Genomic DNA, 23,960 nt, shown 5'->3' on the forward strand with positions numbered 1-23,960 from the left:
GCCCAATACTTAATTGGTGAGTTGGAAGGAAGGGCACAAGTGGCTTGCCAAGATCAAGTCTGTATGGACCTCAAAGGCATTTGAGATAAGGTTCAGCATGGTAGACTGGGTAGAAGGTTAGATCATATGGAATTACAAGGAGAACTAGCCACTCGGATAGAAAATTAGCTGGACGTACGAGATAGAGGGTGGTAGTGAAGGGTGGCTTTCGGACTGAGGTAACCATCAGTGCTGGGTCCACTGCTTTTTGATATAAACGATTTGAATGGGAATGCTTAGTAAATTTGCAGATGACAGCAAAATTGGTGGTGTTGTGGACGGCGAAGGTTGCCTCAGTGTACAACAGTATCTTGATCAGATGGGCCAAGAAGTGGCAGATGGAATTTAATCTTGATAAATGTGAGGTGCTATATTTTGGTACAGCAAGTCAGGGTTCTTAATTGCAAGGTCTTGGAGAGTATTGCCAAACAAAGAGTGCAGGTTCATAATTCCTTGAAAGTAGAGTTGCAGGTAGATAGGGTAGTGATGACAGCATTTGGTATGCTTGCTTTGTTAGTCAGTACATTTAGTTTAGGAGTTTGGATGTCAAGTTGTGGCTGTACAGGACATTGGTTAGGCCACTTTTGGAATACTGCATTCAATTTTGGTCTCCTTGCTACAAAAATATGTTACAGAGTCAAAGTCATACAGCACAGAAACAGACCCTTAAGTTGAACCAGTCCATGTCGAACATAATCCCAAATTAAGCTAGTCCTGACCCATATCCCTCCAAACCTTTCCTATTCATGTACTTCTCCAAAAGTCTTTTAAATGTTGTAATTTTGCCCACATCCATCATCTCCTCAGGAAGTTCATTCCACATACAAACCACCCTATGTAAAAACCTTTGCCCCTTTTAACTTTTTAAATCGCTCTTCTCTCACCTTAAAAATCTAGTGTTGGAAGCCCCCATCCTAGAGAAAGACACCTACCATTATCTCGAGCTATACACCTCACTATTTTATAAAACTTCTATCAAGTCACCTCTCAACCTCTTATGCTCCAGTGAAAGTAGTCTCAGCCTATCTAGCCTTTCTTTATTACTCAAACCTTCCATACCTAGCAACATCCTGGTAAACCTCTTCTGAACCCACTCCAGGTTAGTATTCTTCCTATAACTGGGCAACCAGAACTGAACACAGTACTCCAGAAGAGGCCTCACCAATATCCTGTACAACCTCAACATGACATCCAACTCCAATGTTGTTAAACTTGGAAGGGTTCAGAAAAGATTTACAAGTATGTTGCCAGGGTTGGAGGGTTTGAGCTATCGGGAGAGGCTGAATAGGGTTGGGCTATTTCCCCTGGAATGTCAGAGGCGGAGGTGTGACTTGATAGAGATTTATAAAATCATGAGGGGAACAGGGAGAACAGTCTTTTCCCTCCAAAGTAAGAGAGTCCAAAACCAGACAGCAAAGGTTTCAGGTGAGAAGAGAAAGGTTTAAAAGAGACCTCAGGAGAAACTTTTTCCATGCAGAGAATGGTGCATATATGGATTAGCTGTCAGAGGAAGCAGTGGAGACTGGTACAATTACAACATTTAAAGGGCATCTGGATGAATAGGAAGTGTTTAGAGGGATATGGACAAATGCTGGCAAATGGGACTAGATTAATTTAGGATATCTGATCAGCATGGACAATTTGGACCAAAGGTATGTTTTTCCATGCCGTACATCTCTGACAATACAACTCACCTAATTATTTTCCTTTCTTGCCACTGTCAGGGAGAGAATAATTCCACTCTTTTTTTTAAAAAAAACTGACCAGGAAGGTTCCATGTTCAGCCTTATATTCTTAACTGACAACTAGATTAAGTTTACATTGCTGGTGAAAGCACTGATACCTCATCCAAATGACCATTCCTCAAATTTGAAACTTGATATTGCAGGTCAGCAGCCTATTTGACTCTGGGTATGCCAATCGAGACTTCAGCTTTAATTCACCCTGTACCCACTTGCAGCAGAAACACCAATCAGATGCAATGAGTGCAACCCTGACTAGTTATCTTCTTTCCAACCAATTTTAACACTCTCGCATACACCCTCCACTATGTTCCCATGTACAAGTGTTATCTGTTGGAAAGTAGCTGCAGTGTAATATTTCACCAATCACAAATGTCTTCTGCAACGAAGCCTCCTTTCATTGTGCAGTTCTTACCGTGGCCCGTATGTGTGTCTGTGCTTCTCGAAGCTCTTGTCTTAACCCTTCAGTCAGGGCAGTAACTGCAAACTTTGTAGCTGCGTAGAAATGGGTTGCTGAGGATGGGATCACTCGGTGGCCACTCATACTAAAATTACAGAAGAGGGGAGAAGAGATGGAGTCAGGTCTATCACAGCACAATGTGCCAAATTCCTAGATAAGTCAGTTGCATAAACATGGCTTTTGTCCATGGAGGACAAAAAAAGTGAGGTCAATTACATTTAACAAAACAAATTCAAATGGTCAACAAGCATCTTCAGATTGACCATTTCCTTTAATATTCAATTGTTTTTCTAAATAGGTTTCAAATGAAGGGAGAAAGAAAAGAGAAAAAGTCTTGAAGAAATGGAGCTGACTTTTGTCAACAGTTGTGTTTTATAAGCAATTGTAACTAGCAAAGCCCAACTAAATCATATTTCAGACACATCTTGTAGATTACCTGCAAGGGCATGGAATTGGCAACTCCACAACCATCGCAGTAAGATGCAGACTTACTTACAGATTCTTTGGCAGAATGGAGATTGTTTAGACGTTGATAGAAAGAGGTTTGGCATTTTAATAGGGATTATGGTGTTCTGTTCTTCCAGACAAAGTTGGATCTCAGCATTAAGCTGTAAACTGCAAATCTTCCCCATCTTTGGTGACTTTCATAAACCAAGTGCAAAACTATTAATTTGACACATTTCTAAACACTAAATAATAACGATTCCATATAAACATCTTGCACTGGGCTACTTCCTCTCCTCACACCAAATGCAGTTTAAACACTGGCATAGGAATTAGTGTGAGACATAAATGTTTAAGCTGCATGCTGCCTCAAAAATGACTAGGTACTAGTTACATTACCACATATAGAGGATATAAAATCAGTGACAGTACCATTTTGACACATTTAGTTTCTCTCACCAGGGTCCATAATTGTACATGAAGAGCTTCATATTGTTCTTGAATTCTTCATTTAAATATAATCAAAAGGAGACACCAAATTTATTGAATCACAGAATCCCTACAGCAGCCAGTCAAACCATCAAGTCCACACTGACCCTCTGAAGAACATCTCATCAGATCCAACTCTCTACCCTATCCCTGCATTTCCCATGACCAACTCACCTAACCAGCACATCTTTGGAGTGTTAGAAGAAAGTCGAGAGTGTGGTGCTGGAAAGGCACAGCAGGTCAGGCAGTATCTGAGGAGCAGGGGAACCGATGTTTCCGGCATAAGGCCCTTCATTAGGCGTTGAAATCAACTAGGAGACAGCCAGGTTGAAATCAACTAGGAGTCAGTGAGCTTATGCCAGAAGCGTCGATTCCCCTGCTCCTCGGATGTTGCCTAACCTGCTGTGCTTTTCCAGCAACACACTCTTGACTCTGATATCCAGCATCTGCAGTCCTCTCTGTCTCCTATTAGGAAATAGCCAGAGCAACCTGAGAAACTTCATGCAGACATAGGGAGAATGTGCCTGAGAGTGGAATCAAACCCAGGTGCCTGGTGCTGAGGCAGCAGTGCTAACCACTGAGCCACCATGCTGCCCTTATTATAGTAACATGATACATAAACAGTGCAAAAAATAAGACTATCTTGCTGCACATGGAAGGAAGAGTTGGCTCACAATAAACAAGAAAACAGATTTCATGAAGATGCCATTAACTATTAACAAGTAACAAAACTTCTTTGAGTGACTTGTCACAAAATGGATTATTTCAAATAATAATTCACAGCAATGGTGAGCTTGGATTTGTGCTGATTGTTATTGCATAAATGTATCAGACTTGAAGAAAAGTAAACTGCATCTTGAGACTTTAACAGCAGCTGACCTTTCCCATTAGGCACAACCATTTTAATTTATAGTTTGTAGCCACAGGTCTGGAAATACTTTCTACAGAAAATCACTTCCGAGTAATCATTCCGGTACTTTCAGTACATATACACTCATCTTTGAAGGTCAAAGCACATGCAAGGCTCCAGTGCTGCAAAGTTATTTGTTTCTTGCCTTACAGCATAATAAACCTACAAACGCGGTCAATTTTTCTTCCCGAGTCAACATCTAGTCCTAATTAGCATTCTCAAATCCAGGTTACAGAGTCATAGAGATGTACAGCATGGAAACAGACCCTTCGGTCCAACCCGTCCATGCCGACCAGATATCCCAACTCAATCTAGTCCCACCTGCCAAGCACCCGGCCCATATCCCTCCAAACCCTTCCTATTCATATATCCATCCAAATGCTTCGTAAATGTTGCAATTATACCAGCCTCCACCACTTCCTCTGGTAGCTCATTCCATACACTTACCATCCTCTGTGTGAAAACGTTGGCCCGTAGGTCTCTTTTATATCTTTCCCCTCTCACCTAAACCTATGCCCTCTAGTTCTGGACTCCCCCAACCCCAAGGAAAAGACTTTGCCTATTCATCCTATCCATGCCCCTCATAATTGTGTAAACCTCTATAAGGTCACCCCTCAGCTTCCGACGCTCCAGGGAAAACAGCCCCAGCCTGTTCAGCCTCTCCCTGTAGCTCAAATCCTCCAACCCTGGAAACATCCTTGTAAATCTTTTCTGAACCCTTTCAAGTTTCACAACATCTTTCTGATAGGAAGACCAGAATTGCACGCAATATTCCAACAGTGGCCTAACCAATTTCCTGTACAGCCGCAACATGACCTCCCGACCCCTGTACTCAATACTCTGACCAATAAAGGAAAGCATACCAAATACCTTCTTCACTATCCTATCTACCTGCGACTCCACTTTCAAAGAGCTATGAACCTGCACTTCAAGGTCACTTTGTTCAGCATCACTCCCTAGGACCTTACCATTAAGTGTATAAGTCCTGCTAAGATTTGCTTTCTCAAAATGCAGCACCTCTCATTTACCCAAATTATCTCCATTTGCCACTTCTCAGCCCATTGGCCCATCTGGTCAAGATCCTGTTGTAATCGGAGGTACCCCCCTTCGCTGTCCACTACACCTCCAATTTTGGGGTCATCTGCAAACTTACTAACTGTACATCTTATGCTTGCATCCACTCACTTATTTAAATGACAAAACGTAGAGGACCCAGCACCAATCCCTGTGGCACTCCACTGGTCACAGGCCTCCAGTCTGAAAAACAATCCTCCACCTCTTTGTTACTTCTTGAAAAAACTCAGTCAAGTTTGTGAGACATGATTTCCCATGCACAAAGCCATGTTGACTATCCCTAATCAGTTCTTGTCTTTCCAAGTACATGTACATCCTGTCCCTCAGGATTCCCTCCAACAACTTGCCCACCACCAAGGTCAGGCTCACTGGTCTACAGTTCCCTGGCTTGTCCTTACCACCCTTCTTAAACAGTGGCACCACATTAGCCAACCTTCAGTCTTCCGGCACCTTACCTGTGACTTTTGATAATACAAATATCTCACAAAGAGGCCCAGCAATCATTTCTCTAGCTTCCCACAGAGTTCTCGGGTACACCTGATCAGGTCCTGGGGATTTATCCACCTTTACCCGTTTCAAGACATCCAGCAATTCTTCCTCTGTAATATGGACATTTTGCAAGATGTCACCATCTATTTCTCTACAGTCTATATCTTCCATATCCTTTTCAACAGTAAATACTGACGCAAAATACTCATTTAGTATCTCCCCCATTTTCTGCGGCTCCATACAAAGGCCGCCTTGATCTTTGAGGGGCCCTATTCTCTCCCTCGTTACCCTTTTGCCCTTAATGTATTTGTAAAAACTCTTTGGATTCTCCTTAATTCTATTTTAGTTATTCAGTTTATATATATTTGAGAGTCAGACTTGAGCACGAATGAATTGTGATTTGTTTTACTCCTTTATCCAAATGTACACTCTAATGAAAGCAGCAACAAGAACGACTAGTTTTGTGGCACATTTCAAGGTGCTTTACAAGTGTGTTTTCAAACAGAAAACTGACAAGAAAAAATGATGTTAGCAAATTTGGTAAGAGAGAGAAAATAAAAATAGAAATTGCTGGAAAAACTGAGTTATGAAAAAGGGTCACTGGACCTAAAATGTTAACTTTGATTTCTCTCCATAGCTGCTGCTACACCTGCTAAGCTGTTCTAACAACTTCTCTTTTTGTTTCTGGATTTCCAGCATCCACAGTTCTTTCGTTTCTTATTTGGTAAGGGAGAAATAGGTTTTAAGCACTGTTTTAATGGAGGAGAGAGACAGACAGAGACTTACAAGAAAGAATTTCAATCCTTAGGATGCTGACACCTCACCACTGCATTAATGGAGTGACTTAAAATCAGAATTGTGCAGAGGGCAGATATCTTAGATGATTCTAGAGTAGGAGAAAGCTGCAGCTGATGAGAGCTCTTCACATTGCCATTCTCCTCTGATCTAGTTCAGCTGGATTAAGAAAGCTGGTGCAACTTCCCACTTTCAGAACTAAACTGTAATCAGTGGAGCTGGGGCAAGGTCAAGGATGTCCTTTGACCCTAGCCTATTTGTTTAAAAGGAGGAGCTTTCTGGTTCAGACAGTTAGCTTCGTTGTCTATCCAGAGATGACGTGAAACTATGGGATCTAGGTGAGATGATACCTATTGTATTTTAATTATTTATCTGCCTAGATTCTGCAGTACAGGTTAACTTAAAGTTCACTTCCCCTCAATATCCATGTTTTACCCACAGATATACAAAAATGTCTTATTCTAATTTCATTTTTGCCTTTAAAAAGAAATGAGGGGAAAGAATCAAAATGTTTCCTAAAAAAGATTTCAGCTCCTTTCATTGTGTCACTGCTAAATTCAAGCTAATTGAGAAGCAATTTGAAGATTAAAAACAGACTTCTCTTTTAATAACATTTAACCCAGTCATTTTAAAGATGTCATGAGTTACATCCACTTCAAACCTCCTGGAAAGTTAAGTGAGTTAGTGCCAAAAAAGACAGAAACAATGGGTTCAAAACAATTACATAACACAGCAACATTTAAATCGAGGTTGTTTGAGGTGATGCTGTATTACCTCCTTCTGAGGTGATTAAATACAATGTCTCTTCACAAATTAAACCAGCCTCAGTGCAACATCTCGAGGCTTACAGAGTGCACACTAAGATAAATATGCAGCACTTTGTAGTCTTGTTTCTTTTTAACTTTTATATAAACCACTTAACAATAAAAACATCAAGTTAAAAAGCATCCAGCCCACAGTACAGAAGGGCAACCTTGCTGATTCATACTGCATACACATTATAAAAACTTGAAAGAAAACATAAATGCTAAATATAATATGTTTGAGTGCACCATGCTTTAGAAACAACAAAGTAGCAGGAATAGGTTCCTCAACCCAATGACCCTGCTCTGCCAATCATGGCTGATCCTCCATCTTAACACCATACTCCTATGCTCCCCAATACCCCACAACACATTTACCCTCTAAGTGTATTTTGTTTTCTTGAATATATTTAATAACCTTGCCGCCGCAGCCTTCTGTGGTGGAGAATTCCACAGATTCATTACTGAGTGAAGAAAGTTTTCATCTCAGTCCAAAACAGCCTTCCAATTATTCAGAAACTGCATCTCTTGTTCTGAACCCATAGCCAGAGGAAACATCATCCCTGCATCCAGTCTAATCAGAATTTTATACATTTCGATGATCTCCCTCTCATTCTTCTAAACTCCAGTAAATACAGACTAATTGGCCTAATCTCTCTTTATTGGACAAACCTGCCATCCCAGGATTCCACCATCAGTCAAATGTACATATATCTTTTCTGAGGCCAGGAGACCAAAAATGCAGGCATGGTCTCATCATGGCCTTGCACATTTGCAGTATGACTTCCTCGCGCCTGTACACAAACTCACTTGTGACAAAGGCCAACAAACCATTTGCCTTCTTATCTGCTGGCTGCACCTACATGCTTGCTTTCAATGACATAAAAAGACATCCAGGTCCTACTGTACATCCATAGTTCCTAATCTATAATTGTTAAATAATACCCTACCATTCTGTCTTTCACACCAAAATAATAGCTTCACATTTATCCACCTTTTACTGCACCTGCCACATATCTGCCCATTCACTCAAAATGGTTAACTTGCCTTGAAGCCTCTTTACATCCTCACTATTCTCTCACACCTAGGTTTCTATCGCCAGCAAACATGAAGGTATTCTGCTTTATTCTGTCATCCAAGTCGTTATTATATATTAATAGGTGGGACCCACAAGCTTTGATCTCTACAATCTCGCTCATTTCTCCCACTCTGAAAATGACCCATTTATTCCCACCACTTCCTGTCTGCTAAACAAAATTCTCAATGCACGTCAGTATATTACTATCAATTGCATGACCTTTGATTTTGCATATAAATATCTTACTTTATCAAAAAGGTGCTCTGAAAACCCGAAAACTTCACATTAACTAGTTCTCTCTCATTTATTCTGAGTTATATTCTCAAAACTCTTTACTAGGTTTCTCAAGTGCGATTTCCTTTTGATGAAACTATGTTAACTTTGTGTAATCCTATTGGTATTTTCTAAATCCCATTATCACAATCTTCATAATAGATTACAGCAGTTGCCAACTACTGATGTTAGGCTGATTGGTCTGCAATTCTCAGTTTTCTACCTTCCTCCTTTTTTTAAAAAAAAAAAAATGGTAGGGTTACATTTCCTACCCAGACTGCTCCAGAATTTTGAAATCTGACAACTAACATTGCCATTATTTTCACACACAATTCCTTTAGTACCCGGGGATATAGATTATCTGACTCTGGTAACTTATTAGCTTTTAGTTCCATTAATTTCTCTGGCATTTTTAAAAAAAACTTAAAACTAATTTTCTTCACTTCTTCCATCCCAAATACTGTGCTTGGTTTCTGGATCCCTCACTGTACTGGTCCACAATACCACCTTGCATACATTCCAGAGATTCATCCATCACAGTATTATTGATAATGTTGTAGATTAAAACTCAACCATGATTACTGCAGCATCGTTGTTACATGCCTACCTCACCATCTTGCTTCAAGATCTCCAGACAACTCCCACTAATGCTTTCCACCCCTTGTTGTTCCTTGACTCCACACATTCCACATTTATCGTTACTGTGCCAGTATTGTTTTTGACTATTGCACTGATTTCATTTTTCACTAACAAAGCTATTCCATCATCTTTTACAGTTTGGATGCCCTTTCTAAACATTAAATGTGCTTGGATGTTCAGTTCCCAGCCTTAGTTACCCCTCAGCCACTTCTGCATCATCACAATTGCATTGTACTATAATATGATTAACTTTTAATTTGTCTATCTTATTGCAAAAGTTCCATGCATTCCGATACATCACAAAATCCCTGTAGTATGAAAGCAGGGCAATCAACCAAGTCCACACTGATCCTCCAAAGAGCATCCCACTCAGACCCAACCCCCTTACCCTATCCCTGTAACCCTGCATTTCTCAAGGCTAATCACCTAGCCTACACATCCCTGGACACTTTGGGCAATGCAGCATGGCCACCTAACCTACACATCTTTGGACTGAGAGGAAACCAGAACATCTGGAGGAAACCCATGCAGACAAGGGAGAATGTGCAAACTCCACACAGACAGTTGCCGGAGGTGGAATTCAACTTGGGTTCCTGCTGCTGTGAAGCAACGGTGCTAACCAATGAACCACTGCGTCTTCCTATAGTTCCTTTAGACTTGTCCTTTTGACATTTTTACACTTTTTTATATGCCAGCTGTAATTGCTGGCTCTGGTTTCCTCTGCCTTCCACTTTTGCTTTTTATTTTTCTATCTTTCATTTCCATCTTTGTTTCCCTCACTTGTCTCCCTGTTCAGTTTACAGTCCTTAGTTCTGGAGAACAGTACTAGCAAACATCCCAGTTCTGCTGGGGTACAACCTTCCAGCTTGAACAGATATCATCTTCTCCACAATCATTCTCAATGCCACAAGAATCTAAATCCATCCCTCCAGCTACACATTCACTGTCTATTCTTCAATTCTTGATTTGCAATTCTGAAATTACTACTGTTGAGGTCCTGCTTTTTAATTTATTTCCAGGATTTCTAAATTTAGTTAGCCTCCTTTTTGTCAATCTCAATCGGTACTAATATGGACCATTAACTTTGGCTATTCTGCCAATGATATTTTTGATGCTGCCACCAGGGAGAGGACATGCCAAACTGATATCATTGTTGCAGTCACAAAAATGGATTGTGGTCTCCTGATGATAGAATTTCATATCACCATTACTCTCATACTTTTTTTCTTTCCTCTTGTGCAGCTCAGCTACTGTCTATGCCATAGACTTGACTCTCACTGCAATCCCAAGAAACCATCTTCCCCCAGCAATACCTTAAAACTAAAGATCTTTTAAAGAGTGATGGCTTCAGGGGATTACTGCACTACTTGCCAGGTATTTTGTTACTCTTAACAGTCTTTCAGCCTGTGTACTCTTTGCCAATGGAGCAGCGACCTTACTGTACATGCTTTCCAGATACTCTGTAGTGAATCTGGCCGCTGCTCCAGATCCAAAATACAAATTTGCAGTAGCTGCTTCAGAACAAACTTTCTGCACACTTGGTTACCCTGCATACTGGAAGTATTGCTGACTTGCCACATCACACAGGAGTAACATCCCACCCAGGTCAAGCTGTCTTGCTACGTAAGTAACCTACAAGTTACTCTCCTTCCATTTATTTCCACTAGTTTAAATACAAGAGAATATATGCCAGGGATCTTACCTATTCATAAGTTTTAAGCACTCAATCTAAACTAAACATCCATTTTTTACTTTCAAAGCTGGACAGAAGAAATACAGACCTGATCTTGCTTACATAGATTGTAATTTGAGCCATCCAGGCTCCCACTTAATGAGTTTGTTTACCCTGTGATGTCACACTTCAATTTTTCTAAATGTCCTCCCCTCCCTCCTGTGTAGTTTTTCAGCTCGTGGTCTGAGACAGATTCCCAGTGAAGTCACACTTCTCGTTCTCTTACGTTTCCCAAATCTGAAAATGTGCACTCCCTTGTGCTACTTTAAGCCTCCCTAATTCTCATGCTGGTTCTGTACATTTTTAAAAACAAACTTGGTGGACGCTTTAATACAACTGAGTGAGTAGCTTGCTAGGCCATTTCGGAGGAAAGATAAGACAGTCAAACAAATTATGTAGGCCAGATAAGACAAGGACGGCAAAAGTTCCTATCCTAAAGGCAGTTAGTGAATCAAGTGAGTTTTATTTTATGACAACTAACAATGGTTAAATGGCCACCATTATAACCATTTTTAATTCTATATTTTATTGAATTCAAATTTCACCAACTGTCATGGTTGAATTCAAATTTATGCCCCTAAAACATTGAACTGGAACTCTGGTTTACAAATTGTGTCATTATTACACCATCACTAGTGAGCAAACTTCTGAAATCTTCATCAGATCACAATAAAAAAAATTGAAGTGCTGAATATTGTACTCTTTCCACCAATCATGGATCATTTGGATCAAAACTTTACCTACAATCTGTTTCATCTGCTATCCTAACCACTAACATTTCCTTAAAAAGGACCACATATCCTTAATTTTAGAATTTTGTTGCTTTAATATTGAAAATTGATTCTTAAGCAGCTTATCACCGAGCCTGTGCAAATCAACCATCATTAAAACAAAGCACAGTGATGAGAGGTTGTTGTGAACCAAAACAAAAATGAGGAAGCCATTTTTGCTTTGCATCCCATGCAAAACAACAACTCAACTCTTTGACTGCTCTTCAGTAGAATTTTTTATTTGAAAAAGTGTCACATTCAATTCAATGTTATCCCAGTTCCTCTCCAACCACTGCTGCAAGACTTGAATACTCCTGGCACATTTTACTTTTATTTTCACCATATGGTATTTTGCTTTCATTTCAATTCAATTCCCTTACCTATTTATGTTAATAATGTGTCCATCATCAACATTTCGCATTTTCATTGACTGGTAGGCCTCCCGGGTGCAGATAGACATTGCTATCACGTTAACCTGAAAAAAAGTATGAAGACATGACATCATCTCCCTTCCAGATAACCTCTACAACTTTGAAGCCTCTTAGCTAAAATCTACCCCAAATGTCAATTTACAGTTATCTAACACAAAAAAAAGTACAGCATAGGACCCTGCATTTTGATAAATCCAAAAGCTTTTTTTTTTAAAAAAAGTAACAGCTGGAGTATTCTAATGCTGTAAACATTAACTTCTCAGTCACTAGAATCATAAGATCGCAAGTAATTTTACCACCTAAATCTTTATTTAATAAAACAACCTTGGGAGAGTATCCTACAGACTGGTCAAGCAGCAGCCTGACAGTGGTCCTTAAGGGCGTGATTTTATGTAAATGTCATGTTAAAAAACAAAGAAGCAATGTTAAACTTGCATAAAAGCACTAGATCAACCTATAGTGGAGTACCATTAACAGTTCTTGACCATAGTGTAAAAAGGAATAAAAATGCTGCACAAAATGGAAAATAAGATTTATAATGATAGCAAGCTGTGGTTCAGGAAAGATTGAACAGGTTGGGAAAAAGAAAAAAATGATTAAGAAATTTCATTCTGTTTAAGGGTTTGGTAGGACAGACATGGAGATACTTTTACTTGCATGGGAGTTTCAGATCTAGGGGCCATAAACAAGAAGAGACTCACTTCTAAATCTAATTGGGAATTCACAAAGTCTCTGTTCATCTGAATTGAGATGAAAATGGGACTTCTATAAGGAAGATGTAAGGTAACTAGTATAAAAGAATTTAAAGGAAGCTTCCCCAAAGGAGAAAAGAATGCAGGGACACTTTGATAGGATTAGACATGAAAGCTGGGATGGTTCAGTTAGGCCAAATACCCTGCTTCTATACCATAAATAATGATGGAATAATTCCTACACATTATTGCACAATAAATCTGGATGAGAATTCAAAGATTCCTCACCAAGGGTAGTTTGATAGCATTAGCACTCAAGAGACAGTTGAGCTCAGGAGGACAATTGCTGTCAGACAGTTGTTGGCATGTAGTGAGAAACAAGATTCTACTTGACCCTGTCATCACAAATTAACTAATTTCAGATTCATCTGAGCATGACGACTTTGTGGTAGAAAGGACTGCTGCACAGACATTAACAGTCCCAAATTATTTTGCATAGTATTACTAATATGCTAACAGTTAAACCCAAAAGCTCAGAACTAGGCATCCATGAGGCATTGTAGTTCCTCAGCAGCAGCAGAAGCATGCAGCATCACAATGCAACCTCATGGTCCAGAATATCCTCACATCTTTATCACTAAATTGTCCTGTTCTTTCAAAATGTTGACTCAGGAATGATGCACCAAATGTTCTCCTTTCATGCCTTAACTTTCTACAATTATCAAGTTGACCAACTTGTGGCTCAGTGATAACTCCAAAAGAGCACAGAGAGAAGCAGGCATAACAGAAATGGTGGTCATGTTAGAACTTGACTATTTATATTTTTTACAAATTCAGTCTACTGGCACAGGCATGCCTGGATCGCATTTATTGCCTATCCTGAGCTGCCCTTGGAAAGATGCAGGTAAGCTGCCTTCTTGAACCACTGCAGTCCAGTTACAATGCCACAAAGGAAGGAGTTCCAGGATTTTGACTCAAAGACATGGAGAATGGTGATATATTTCCAAGTCAGAACAGTGATTGGCTTGGAGGGAACTTGCAGGTGGTGGTAATTTAATGTATTTACTCCCCTGGTCATTCTGGATGGCAACTGTCATGTCTGTGCATTTGAAAAGTGCTTTGGAAGGTGCTGTGTAAAGAGCCTTGGTGAATTTCTGCAGTGCATCTTGAAGATGCTGCTGACAGAGAGTGGTGGAAGATGTTTGTGAATGTGGTGCCAATCAAGCAGATTGCTTTATCCTGGATGGTGTCAAACTTCAATGTTGTTGGAGCTGCACTCAACCAGGTAAGTGGGCAGCATTCTATCATACTTGACTTGGGCCTTGTTGACAGCAGATCAGCTTTGGGGAATCAGGTGGTGAGTTACTCTTTGCAGGAGTCTTGGCCTCTGACCTGCACTTGTAGTCACTGTGTCTATATCGCTAGTGCCATTGAGTTTCTGGTCAATGGTAACCCCAGGATGTTAATGTTGGGAAGATTCAGTGATGGAAATGCAATTGAATGTAAAGGGACAAATTTTAGATCCTCTCTTGTTGGAGATGGTCATTGTCTGCCACTTGTGTGGTGCAAATGTTACTTGCCATTTTTCTGGCCCAGCCGGGATTTGTCTAGGTCATAGAGTCATAGAGATGTACAATACGGAAACAGACCCTTCAGTTCAACTCATCCATGCCGACGGGATATCCCAACGGGATATCCCAACTGAATCTAGTCCCACCTGCCAGCACCTGGCCCATATCTTTCCAAACCCTTCCTATTCATATACCCATCCAGATGCCTTTTAATTGTGGCAATTGTACCAGCCTCCACCACATCTTCTGACAGCTCATTCCATACATGTACCACCCTCTGTGAAAAAGTTGCCCTGTAGGTCTCTTTTATACCTTTCCCCTCTTACCTTAAACCTATGCCCTCTAGTTCTGGACTCCCCCATCCTAGGGAAAAGACTTTGTCTATTTATCCTATCCATGCCCCTCAGAGTTTTATAAACCTCAAGAAGGTCACCCCTCAGCCTCCAACGCTCCAGAAAAAACAGCCCTAGCCGATGCCACCTCTCCCTGTAGCTCAAATCTTCCAGCTCTGGCAACATCCTTATAAATCTTTTCTGAACCCTTTCAAGTTTCACATCTTTCTGATAGGAAGGAGACCAGAATTACACACAATATTCCAACAGTGGCCTAACCAATGTCCTGTACAACCGCAACATGACCTCCTAACTCCTGTACTCAATACTCTGACCAATAAGGGAAAGCATATCAAACGCCTTCTTCACTCTATCTACCTGCGACTCCACTTTCAAGGAGCTACGAACCTGCATTCCAAGGTCTCTTTGTTCAGCAACACTCCCTACGACCTTACCATTAAGAGTATAAGCCCTGCTAAGATTTGCTTTCCCAAAATGCAGCACCTCGCATTTATCTGAATTAAACTTCATCTGCCACTTGGGGCCATCTGGTCAAGATCCTGTTGTAATCTGAGGTAACCTCCTTTGCTGTCCACTATACCTCCAATTTTGGTGTCATCTGCAAACCTACTAACTATACCTCTTATGCTCACAATTTATATAAATGATAAAAGCAGTGGACCCAGCACCAACCCTTGTGGCACTCCACTGGTCACAGACTTCCACTACCACCCTCTGTCTTCTTCCTTTGAGCCAGTTCTGTATCTAAATGGTGAGTTCTCCCTGTATTCCACGAGATCTAACCTTGCTAATCAGTCCTTTTCTTTCCAAATACATGTACATCCTGTCCCTCAGGATTCCCTCCAGCATCTTGCCCACCACTGACGTCAGGCTCACTGGTCTATAGTTCCCTGGCTTGTCCTTATCTTAAACAGTGGCACCACGTTAGCTAATCTCCAGTCTTCCAGCACCTCACCTGTGACTATCGCTGATACGACTATCGCTGATACAAATATCGCAGTAAAAGGTCCAGCAATCACTTCCCTAGCTTTCCATGTAGTTCTAGGGTACACCTGATCAGATCCTGGGCAGTTTTCCACTTTTATCCGTTTCAAGACATCCAGCACTTCCTCCTCTGTAGTATGGACATTTTTTTCAAGATGTCACCATGTATTTTCCTACATTTTATATCTTCCATGTGCAAAATGATGCAAAATACTCATTTAGTAACTCCCCCATCTCCTCCTGCTCCACACAAAGGCTGCCTTGCTGATCTTTGAGGGGCCCTATTCTTTCCCTCGTTACCCTTTTGTCCTTAATGTATTTGTAAAAACCCTTTGGATTCTCCTTAATTCTATTTGCTAAAGCTATCTCATGTCCCCTTTTTGTCCTTTCCTTTCACCCTAACAGGGATACACTGTCTCTGGACTCTTGTTATCTCATTTCTGAAGGCTTCCCATTTTCCAGCCCTCCCTTTACCTGTGAACATCTGCACCCAATCAGCTTTTGAAAGCTCTTGCCTAATACCATCAAAATTGGCCTTCCTAAAATGTAGAACTTCAGCTTTTAGATCAGGTCTATCCTTTTCCGTCACTATTTTAAAACTAATAGAATCATGGTCACTGGCTCCAAAATGCTCCCCCACTGACACCTCTGTTACCTGCCCTGATTTACTTCCCAAGAGTAGGTCAAGTTTTGCACCTTCTCTACTCATGCTGCATTTAAACATGGACAACAACTACAACCATCTTCCTATATTCAGGTATGACTCCAATCAGCAGAGGTTGTCCCCGATACCCAATTTTGAGAGGGGTTCTTGATGCATACTCTGTGAATTTGATGTCAAGGGCATTCTCTAGAATTCAGCTCTTCCGTCCATACCAGAACCAAAACTATAATGAAGTCAGAAGCGGAGTGGCCCTGGCCGATTAATTAAACCTTTCACCACTTTATTAATGATCAAGAGTTGACTGATGGAGCAGTAATCGGCCAGGTTGTCCTAAATTTGTGCATAATCTTGCATCATTATCTGACAGATGTCAGTGTAGAAACAGCACTGGAACAGCTTGGATAGGGGGTGATAGGTTCTGGAGCACATCTTTAGTACTACTGCTGGATTGTTGTCAGGACCACATCTTTTGCAGTATCCAATACCTCCAACCCTTTCTAGATATCCTGTGGAGTGAACTGAATGTGTGGATTGGGAGCTGTCATACTGGCGGTGTCTGAAGGAGGCCGAAATGGACTGTTCACTTGTCACTTCAGTCTTTATCCTTTGCACTGATGCTGGGTTCTCACATCGAGGATGGAAATATGGTGTAGCCTCTTCATCCAGTAAGTTTTTTTAAAAAACTGTTCTCACCATTCGTGACTGCATTTGGCAGGTCTTCAGAGCTTAGATTCGATTCATTCTTGTACTGTTTGATGGCACGTAGTCCTGTTTTGTAGCTTCACCAGGCTGACATCTCACTTTTAAGTATGCCTACTGCTGCTTCTGTCGTGACCTCTTACATTCTTCATTGAACCAGGGTTAACCCCCTTGACCTGATTGGAATGGTGAAGTGTAAGATATATCCAGCCACTAGGTTCTAGATTGTGTTGGAGTCCTTCAGTTGCTCAATCTGTTCAAAGTTTTATTTGGCATGTAATGTTGCCACACAATACATTCCAATGTATTCTCCATGTGAAAGCAGGACCTTGTCTCCATAAAGACTGCACAGAGAGTAATCACTCACACTGATACATTCATTGACAGCCTCACCTCCAGTCAGAATGGTGAGTATCAGGAAAAGAATGTTTGTTCTCTTATTGGTTCCCTGACCTGGTCTAGCAGCTACATTCTTTAAGGATTCAACTAGCTCAAATGGTAATGTTGCTTCCAAGCTACTCTTGGTAGTGGACATTGATATCCTCCATATCGTGCTCACAGAGAAATGCGGATTCATCAGCTGAAGTTTTTTTGGGAGGGTGTGGAGTTGCAATGTGGTAATCAAATATTTCCATACACATGTTTGACCTGGTGCCAGGAGACTTCATGGTGTCCAGAGTCATTATTAAGGACTTCCAAAGGAATTCTCTTTCCATTGTGCTGCTACCTCTGCAAGGTCTGTCCTGCTAGTGGGACAGGATATACCACAGATGGTGGTGTCTGGGACATTGAGAGCTGTGATTCTGGATCTATGACTATGTCAAATTGAGACTTAAATCTGAGAGACAACTTTCTCAATTTTGGTACTAGCCCTCAGAAGTCAGTGAGGAGGACTTTACAGGGTCAAGGGTCTTTGTTGTTGCCCCTCTTGATGTGTAGGTCAACGCCATGTGGCCCAAACAGCCACGCACGTCAATCAGTATGCAGTAGATAAGAAATCTTTTAACCATTGGATCAGAACCGTGAGGTGGACAAAGCCCTGCAGCTTTGCCACATGCAGTAGTGAATGCTGACGGACAATTAAGCAACTGACAGTTATATGGTGACTCTGTAAACGTTCTCTAATCTCAAAGGGGGCCAAACATTAGGATTTGCAACTAATGGCAAAAGCAGTGCACAACTCTTCAAAGCTTCCCCTGAAATTATACCATTATTGATGCCAGTCTACATGAGGAAACAGTGAGGTAGACAGTCTATGGGTCCAGATAGTGCCCCAGCTGCAGCCAAATTTCTAGCTAACCAATCAAGCGTAGGCAGTACTATCATCAACCAGTATGGAAATTAACCAGGTACTTCCTGTGGACAAGAGTCAAATGCAACTTTAACTGCCTTTCATGAGCTTTTTGTCATTGAAAGGTCAAGAGTGTTACTAAGTGGCACTTAACACTGGCTCAGTTTGCATTTCATAAACATCACTCAATTCCAGGCCTAGTTAAAGCCTTAGTTTAAACTAAGAGCTATATTTGAAGGTAAATTGTCCCTGAAAGAAATAATGGATTGTATTATTGTGGTAATAGGAGAAAATCATTTGTTTAATGAAAGGAAAATCAAATTTACTGGAGTTCTTTGACAATTAACAAGCAGAATGGATAAAGGGGAACCAGTAGATGTACAGCATTGTCATTTCCAAAAGGGATTTGTTACAGTTTCCACGTAAAAAGTTTGATACTCACGATAATACAGTTTGAGACAGTATATTTGCACGGATAGAGGACATCTAACTAATATGACACAGAATCAGAATAAATAAGACATTTTCCAGTTGGTTGGAAGAGTGGAGGAATGCAAAAGGTATCAGTTTTAAGGCCTCAACTAATTACAATTTAATTTGATGACTTGATAAAGGAATTGAGTATATTGTAGTCAAATTTGTTGATGACAAAAATAGATCTGTAGTGGTACAAAAAGTCTAGAAGGGGAAAGAGGTAAATTGAATTGGCAAAAAATTGTATATGGAGGAGTATAAATATTGTAAAGTATGAGCTGTCTACTTTAACAGAAAGAACAGAAAACATTATTTAAACAGACACTATGGAATGTACAATGGGATCTGAGTGTTCTGGCACATGAATAAAAAAACAGTTACAGCATATTGGTAAGATAACACCTGGAATACTGCATTTGATTTTGGTTTCCTTATTTAAAGCAGCTGATTTAAACCACCTGATGGAGAAGCTGCGCTCTGAAAGCTACTGCTTCCAAATAAACCTGTTGGACTATAACCTGGTGTTGAGAGGTGTTTAACTTTGTACACCTCAGTCCAACACCATCTCCTCCAAATCATATCTAAAGGAAAGATCGAGAAGGCAGTTGAGAAAATGTTCACTAGATTGATTATTGGAATGGTTATTTGACCAGGAAAGGTTAAATGTGTACTTGAATGTTTAGAAGAGAGTGATTCTGATCCTGAAAAAGTCTGACAGAATAGGGTGTTGAGAATATTTCCTATCATTGGGGTTGGCGGGAATCTAGAGCTAGCAAGCACAGTTCCAAAGTAAAGGGTTTCCAATTTATGAAGGCGATGAGGAAGAAATTAGAGGATTATTAATTTGTGGAATTTATTCGCCCCGAGAATCCGCGAAGGCGGAATCATTGTTATTTTCAAGGTCAGATCAGACTGCTTTTTATCCTACAAGGGAGTCAAATTTATTGGAAGCAGGCAGGTCAGTGAAGACAAAGTCACAATCAGATCATCCATGATCTTACTGAATGGGGGAGCAGGCTTAAGGGGCCAATGGCCTATTTATGCTTCTATTTCTTATGTTTGTTCAATTCCAAAGTATTATTAGACCAGGTATAGCATAAAGGAGCCCTAACACACCTAATTAATAGCTGGAGTCAAAACTTACTACATTTTCATGCTCCTTCAAAATGAGCTTGACTTTAGTTTAAGTATTTCAAATGCCCTTTCTCACTGCAACATTAAAGCATCTTACAGTCATTCCTTTATGCCCGCAAGGGTTCTGATCCTGACAACCCCCGCGGATGATGAAATTCGCAAGTTTGGGGGAGCTTATTTAAAAATAGGTTAAAATTTTGCCCGCAGATGTTGTATTTTGTTGTTTCTTATTGTTTGCACAGATAGAAAAATTCGTAATTTGTGATTTCAAGGATACAAAGGATTTACTGTAATTAGATTTTTTAAAAACTCAATTCAGAGATGTGCACATCACTGGCTAGGCCAGCACTCATTGCCCATCTCAGACACCAGCAGAGAGTCAAGCACATTGCTGTGGATCTGGAGTCATACATAAGCCAAAAAAGGTATGGTGCTGGAAAAGCACAGGTCAGGCAGCAAAGCAGCATGAAAGTCAAAGTTTCAGATATAAGCCTTTCATTCACACAGAAACCAGAGCAGGTATAGCAGTTTCCTTCCTTAAAAGGCACAAATAAACCAGACGGGAATTTCCTCACCATCGCCTATAGCTTCATGGTCACCTTTAGACTTTAATTCCAGATTTCAAATTCTATCATCTGCCATGGTGGGTTTTGACCCCAGCTCTCCAGAACATTAGATGGGTCTCCAGGTAAATCATACCTCAAACTTGGTGGAGAAACTTACCAAAAATATTGATGAGGGCAGAGCAGTAGACATTGTTTACCTGGACTTTACTGAAGCCTTTGACAAGGTTCGGCACAGTAGACTAATTAAAGTTACGTCACATGGGATTCACGGTGAGCTTGCAAATTGGATACAAAATTAGCTTAACAGCAAAAGGCAGACAGAGGTAGTGGAGGGCTGTTTTACAGACTGAAGGCCTGTCACCAGTAACATTCCACAAGTACTGGTTCTGGGTCTTGTTTGTCATTTATATAAATTATTTGGATGAGAATATAGAAGGCATGGTTAATAGGTTTGTGGTCGACATTAAAATTGGCAGCATAGTGGACAGCGAAGAAGGTTTTCTAAGATTACAAAAGAATCTCGAACAAAATGGGTCAATGGGCTGAAAAATGGCAGATGGAGTTAAATCTGGATAAAGGTGAGATATTGCATTGCATTTTGGTACAACAAAAAAAAAGTCTGAAATAATAAATGGTAGGGTCTCGGATAGTATTGTAGAACAGAGGAAGCTAGGGGCACAGATACATAATTCTTTTAAGTTTGCATCACATACAAACAGGGTGGTTAAAAAAGCATTTTGCACACTTGCCATCATTGCTCAATCTTTTGAATATAGGAGTTGGAAAGTCTTGTTGAGGTTGTACAGGACATTGGTGAGGTCTCTTCTGGAATACTGTGTCCAGTTCTTGTTGATAGGAAGGATATTAAGCTGGCGAGGGTTCAGAAGAGATTTACCAGGATGTTGCTGGGTGTGGAAGGTTTGAGTTATAACAGAAGGCTGGATAGGCTGAGACTTTTTTCACTGGAGCATAAGAGGTTGAGAGGTGACCCAATAGACGTTTATAAAATAATGAGTATAGATAGAGTTAATTGTAGGTGTCTTTTCTCTAGGATGGGCGATTTCAAGGCCTGGTGGAACATTTTTAAGGTGAGAGGAAAAGGAATTAAAGACAACGAGAGGGGCAAATTTATTACAAAAAGAGGGTGGTTCACGTGTGGATGAACTTCCTGAGAAAGTGGTGGATGTAGGTAAAATTACAACTTTTAAAAGACATTTGGATAAGTACATGAGTCATAGGGTCATACAGATGTCCAGCACAGAAGCAGACCCTTCAGTCAGACTCGTTCCTGCCGACCAGATATCCCAACCAAATCTACTCTCACCTGTTGGCACCTCGTCCATATCTCTCCAAACCCTTCTTATTCATATACCCATCCAAATGTCTTTTAAACTGCAATTGTCCTAGCCTCCACCATTTCATCTGGCAGCCTATGCCACACACAAACACCACTCTCTGCATGAGAAAGTTGCCCCTTAGGTCTCTTTTATATCTTTCCCCTCTCACCCTAAACCTATGCCCTCTAGTTTGGACTCCCTCACCCCAGAGAAAAGACTTTTATCCTATCCATGCCCCTCATAATTTTGTAAACCTCTATAAGGTCAACCCTCAGCCGCCGACACTCCAGGGAAAACTGCCCCAGCCTGTTCAGCCTCTCCCTACAGCTCAAATCCTCCAACCCTCGCAACATCCTTGTAAATCTTTTCTGAACCCTTTCAAGTTTCACAACATCCTTCCCATAGGAAGGAGACCAGAATTGCATGCAATATTCCAACAGTGGCCAAACCAATGTCCTGTACAGCTGCAACATGACCTCCCAACTCCTATACTCAGTACTCTAACCAACAAAGGAAAGTATACCAAACGCCTTCTTCACTGTCCTATCTGCCTGCCACTCCACTTTCAAGGAGCTATGAACCTGCACTCCAAGGTCTCTTTGTTCAGCAACACTCCCTACGACCTTACCATCAAGGTGGAGAAGCCCTGCTAAGATTTGCTTTTCCAAAATGCAGCACCTCACATTTATCTGAATTGAACTCCAACTGTAACTCCTCAGTCCACTGGCCCATCTGATCAAGATCCCATTGTATTTTGAGGTAACCTTCTTCACTGTCCCCTACACCTCCAATTTTGGTGATATCTGCAAACTTACTAACTGTACCTCTTATGCTCACATACAAGTTATTTATATAAAATGAAAAGTAGTGGACCCAGCAGCAATCCTTATGGCACTCCACTGGTCACAGGCCTACAGTCTAAAAAACAACCCTCCACTACCACCCTCTGTCTTCTACCTTTGAGCCAGTTCTGTATCCAAATGGCTAGTCTCCCTGTATTCCATGAGATCTAACTTTGCTAACCAGTCTCCCATGGGGAACCTTGTCGAATGCCTTTCTGAAATCCATTTGGATTACATCTACTGCTCTGCCCTCATCAATCCTCTTTGTTACTTCTTCAAAGAACTCAACTTTGTGAGACATGATTTCCCACGCACAAAGCCATGTTGACTATCCCTAATCAGTCCTCGCCTTTCCAAATACATGTACATCCTCCCCTCAGGATTCCCTCCAACGACTTGCCCACCACTGAGGTCAGGCATACTGGTCTATAGTTCCCTAGCTTGTCCTAATCACCTTTCTTAAACAGAGGCACCATGTTAGCCAACCTCCAATCATCTGGCACCTCACCTGTGACTATCGATGATACAAATATCTCAACAAGAGGCCCAGCAATCACATCTCTAGCTTCCCACAGAGTTCTCGGGTACACCTGATCAGGCCCCAGGGATTTATCCAGCTTTACCCGTTTCAAGACATCCAGCATTTCCTCCTCTGTAATCTGGACATTTTGCAAGATGTCACCATCTATTTCCCTACAGTATATATCTTCCATACTGACGCAAAATATTCATTTCGTATCTCTCCCATTTTCTGTGGCTCCACACAAGGGCTGCCTTGTTGATTTAGGGTGTAGGTTTGCTCGCTGAGCTGTAGGTTTGATATCCAGACGTTTCATTACCTGGCTAGGTAACATCATCAGTGGCGACCTTCAAGTGAAGAGAAGCTGTTGTCTCCTGCTTTCTATTTATATGTTTGTCCGGGATGGGGTTCCTGGGGTTTGTGGTGATGTCATTTCCTGTTCATTTTCTGAGGGGTTGATAGATGGCATCTAGATCTATGTGCTTGTTTATGGCTTTGTGGTTGGAGTGCCAGGCCTCTAGGAATTCTCTGGCATGTCTTTGCTTAGCCTGTCCCAGGATAGATGTGTTGTCCCAGTCGAAATGGTGTTTTTTTTCATCCGTGTGTAGGCCTTGCTGATCTTTGAGGGGCCCTATTCTCTCCCTAGTTACCTTTTTGTCCTTAAT

The 23,960-nt window shown here is 40.9% G+C and overlaps 1 protein-coding gene across 1 annotated transcript in view; it reads right to left on the reverse strand.

Annotated features, from left to right (window-relative positions):
* Window positions 1-23,960, reverse strand: part of dhrs11a (dehydrogenase/reductase 11a) — a 79,705-nt gene that overhangs the window by 14,580 nt on the left and 41,165 nt on the right. The window contains exons 3-4 of the mRNA XM_043718558.2: window positions 12,118-12,212; window positions 2,197-2,326 (exon numbers count right to left, since the gene is read on the reverse strand). Coding sequence (XP_043574493.1) covers window positions 2,197-2,326; window positions 12,118-12,212 — 225 coding nt within the window. The remainder of the gene's footprint in view (window positions 1-2,196; window positions 2,327-12,117; window positions 12,213-23,960) is intronic.

The sequence above is a fragment of the Chiloscyllium plagiosum genome, unplaced genomic scaffold (genome assembly GCF_037043375.1).
Source record: "Chiloscyllium plagiosum isolate Xiang-an unplaced genomic scaffold, Cpla_swu_hap1 HiC_scaffold_31, whole genome shotgun sequence".
NCBI classification, from domain to species: domain Eukaryota; kingdom Metazoa; phylum Chordata; class Chondrichthyes; order Orectolobiformes; family Hemiscylliidae; genus Chiloscyllium; species Chiloscyllium plagiosum.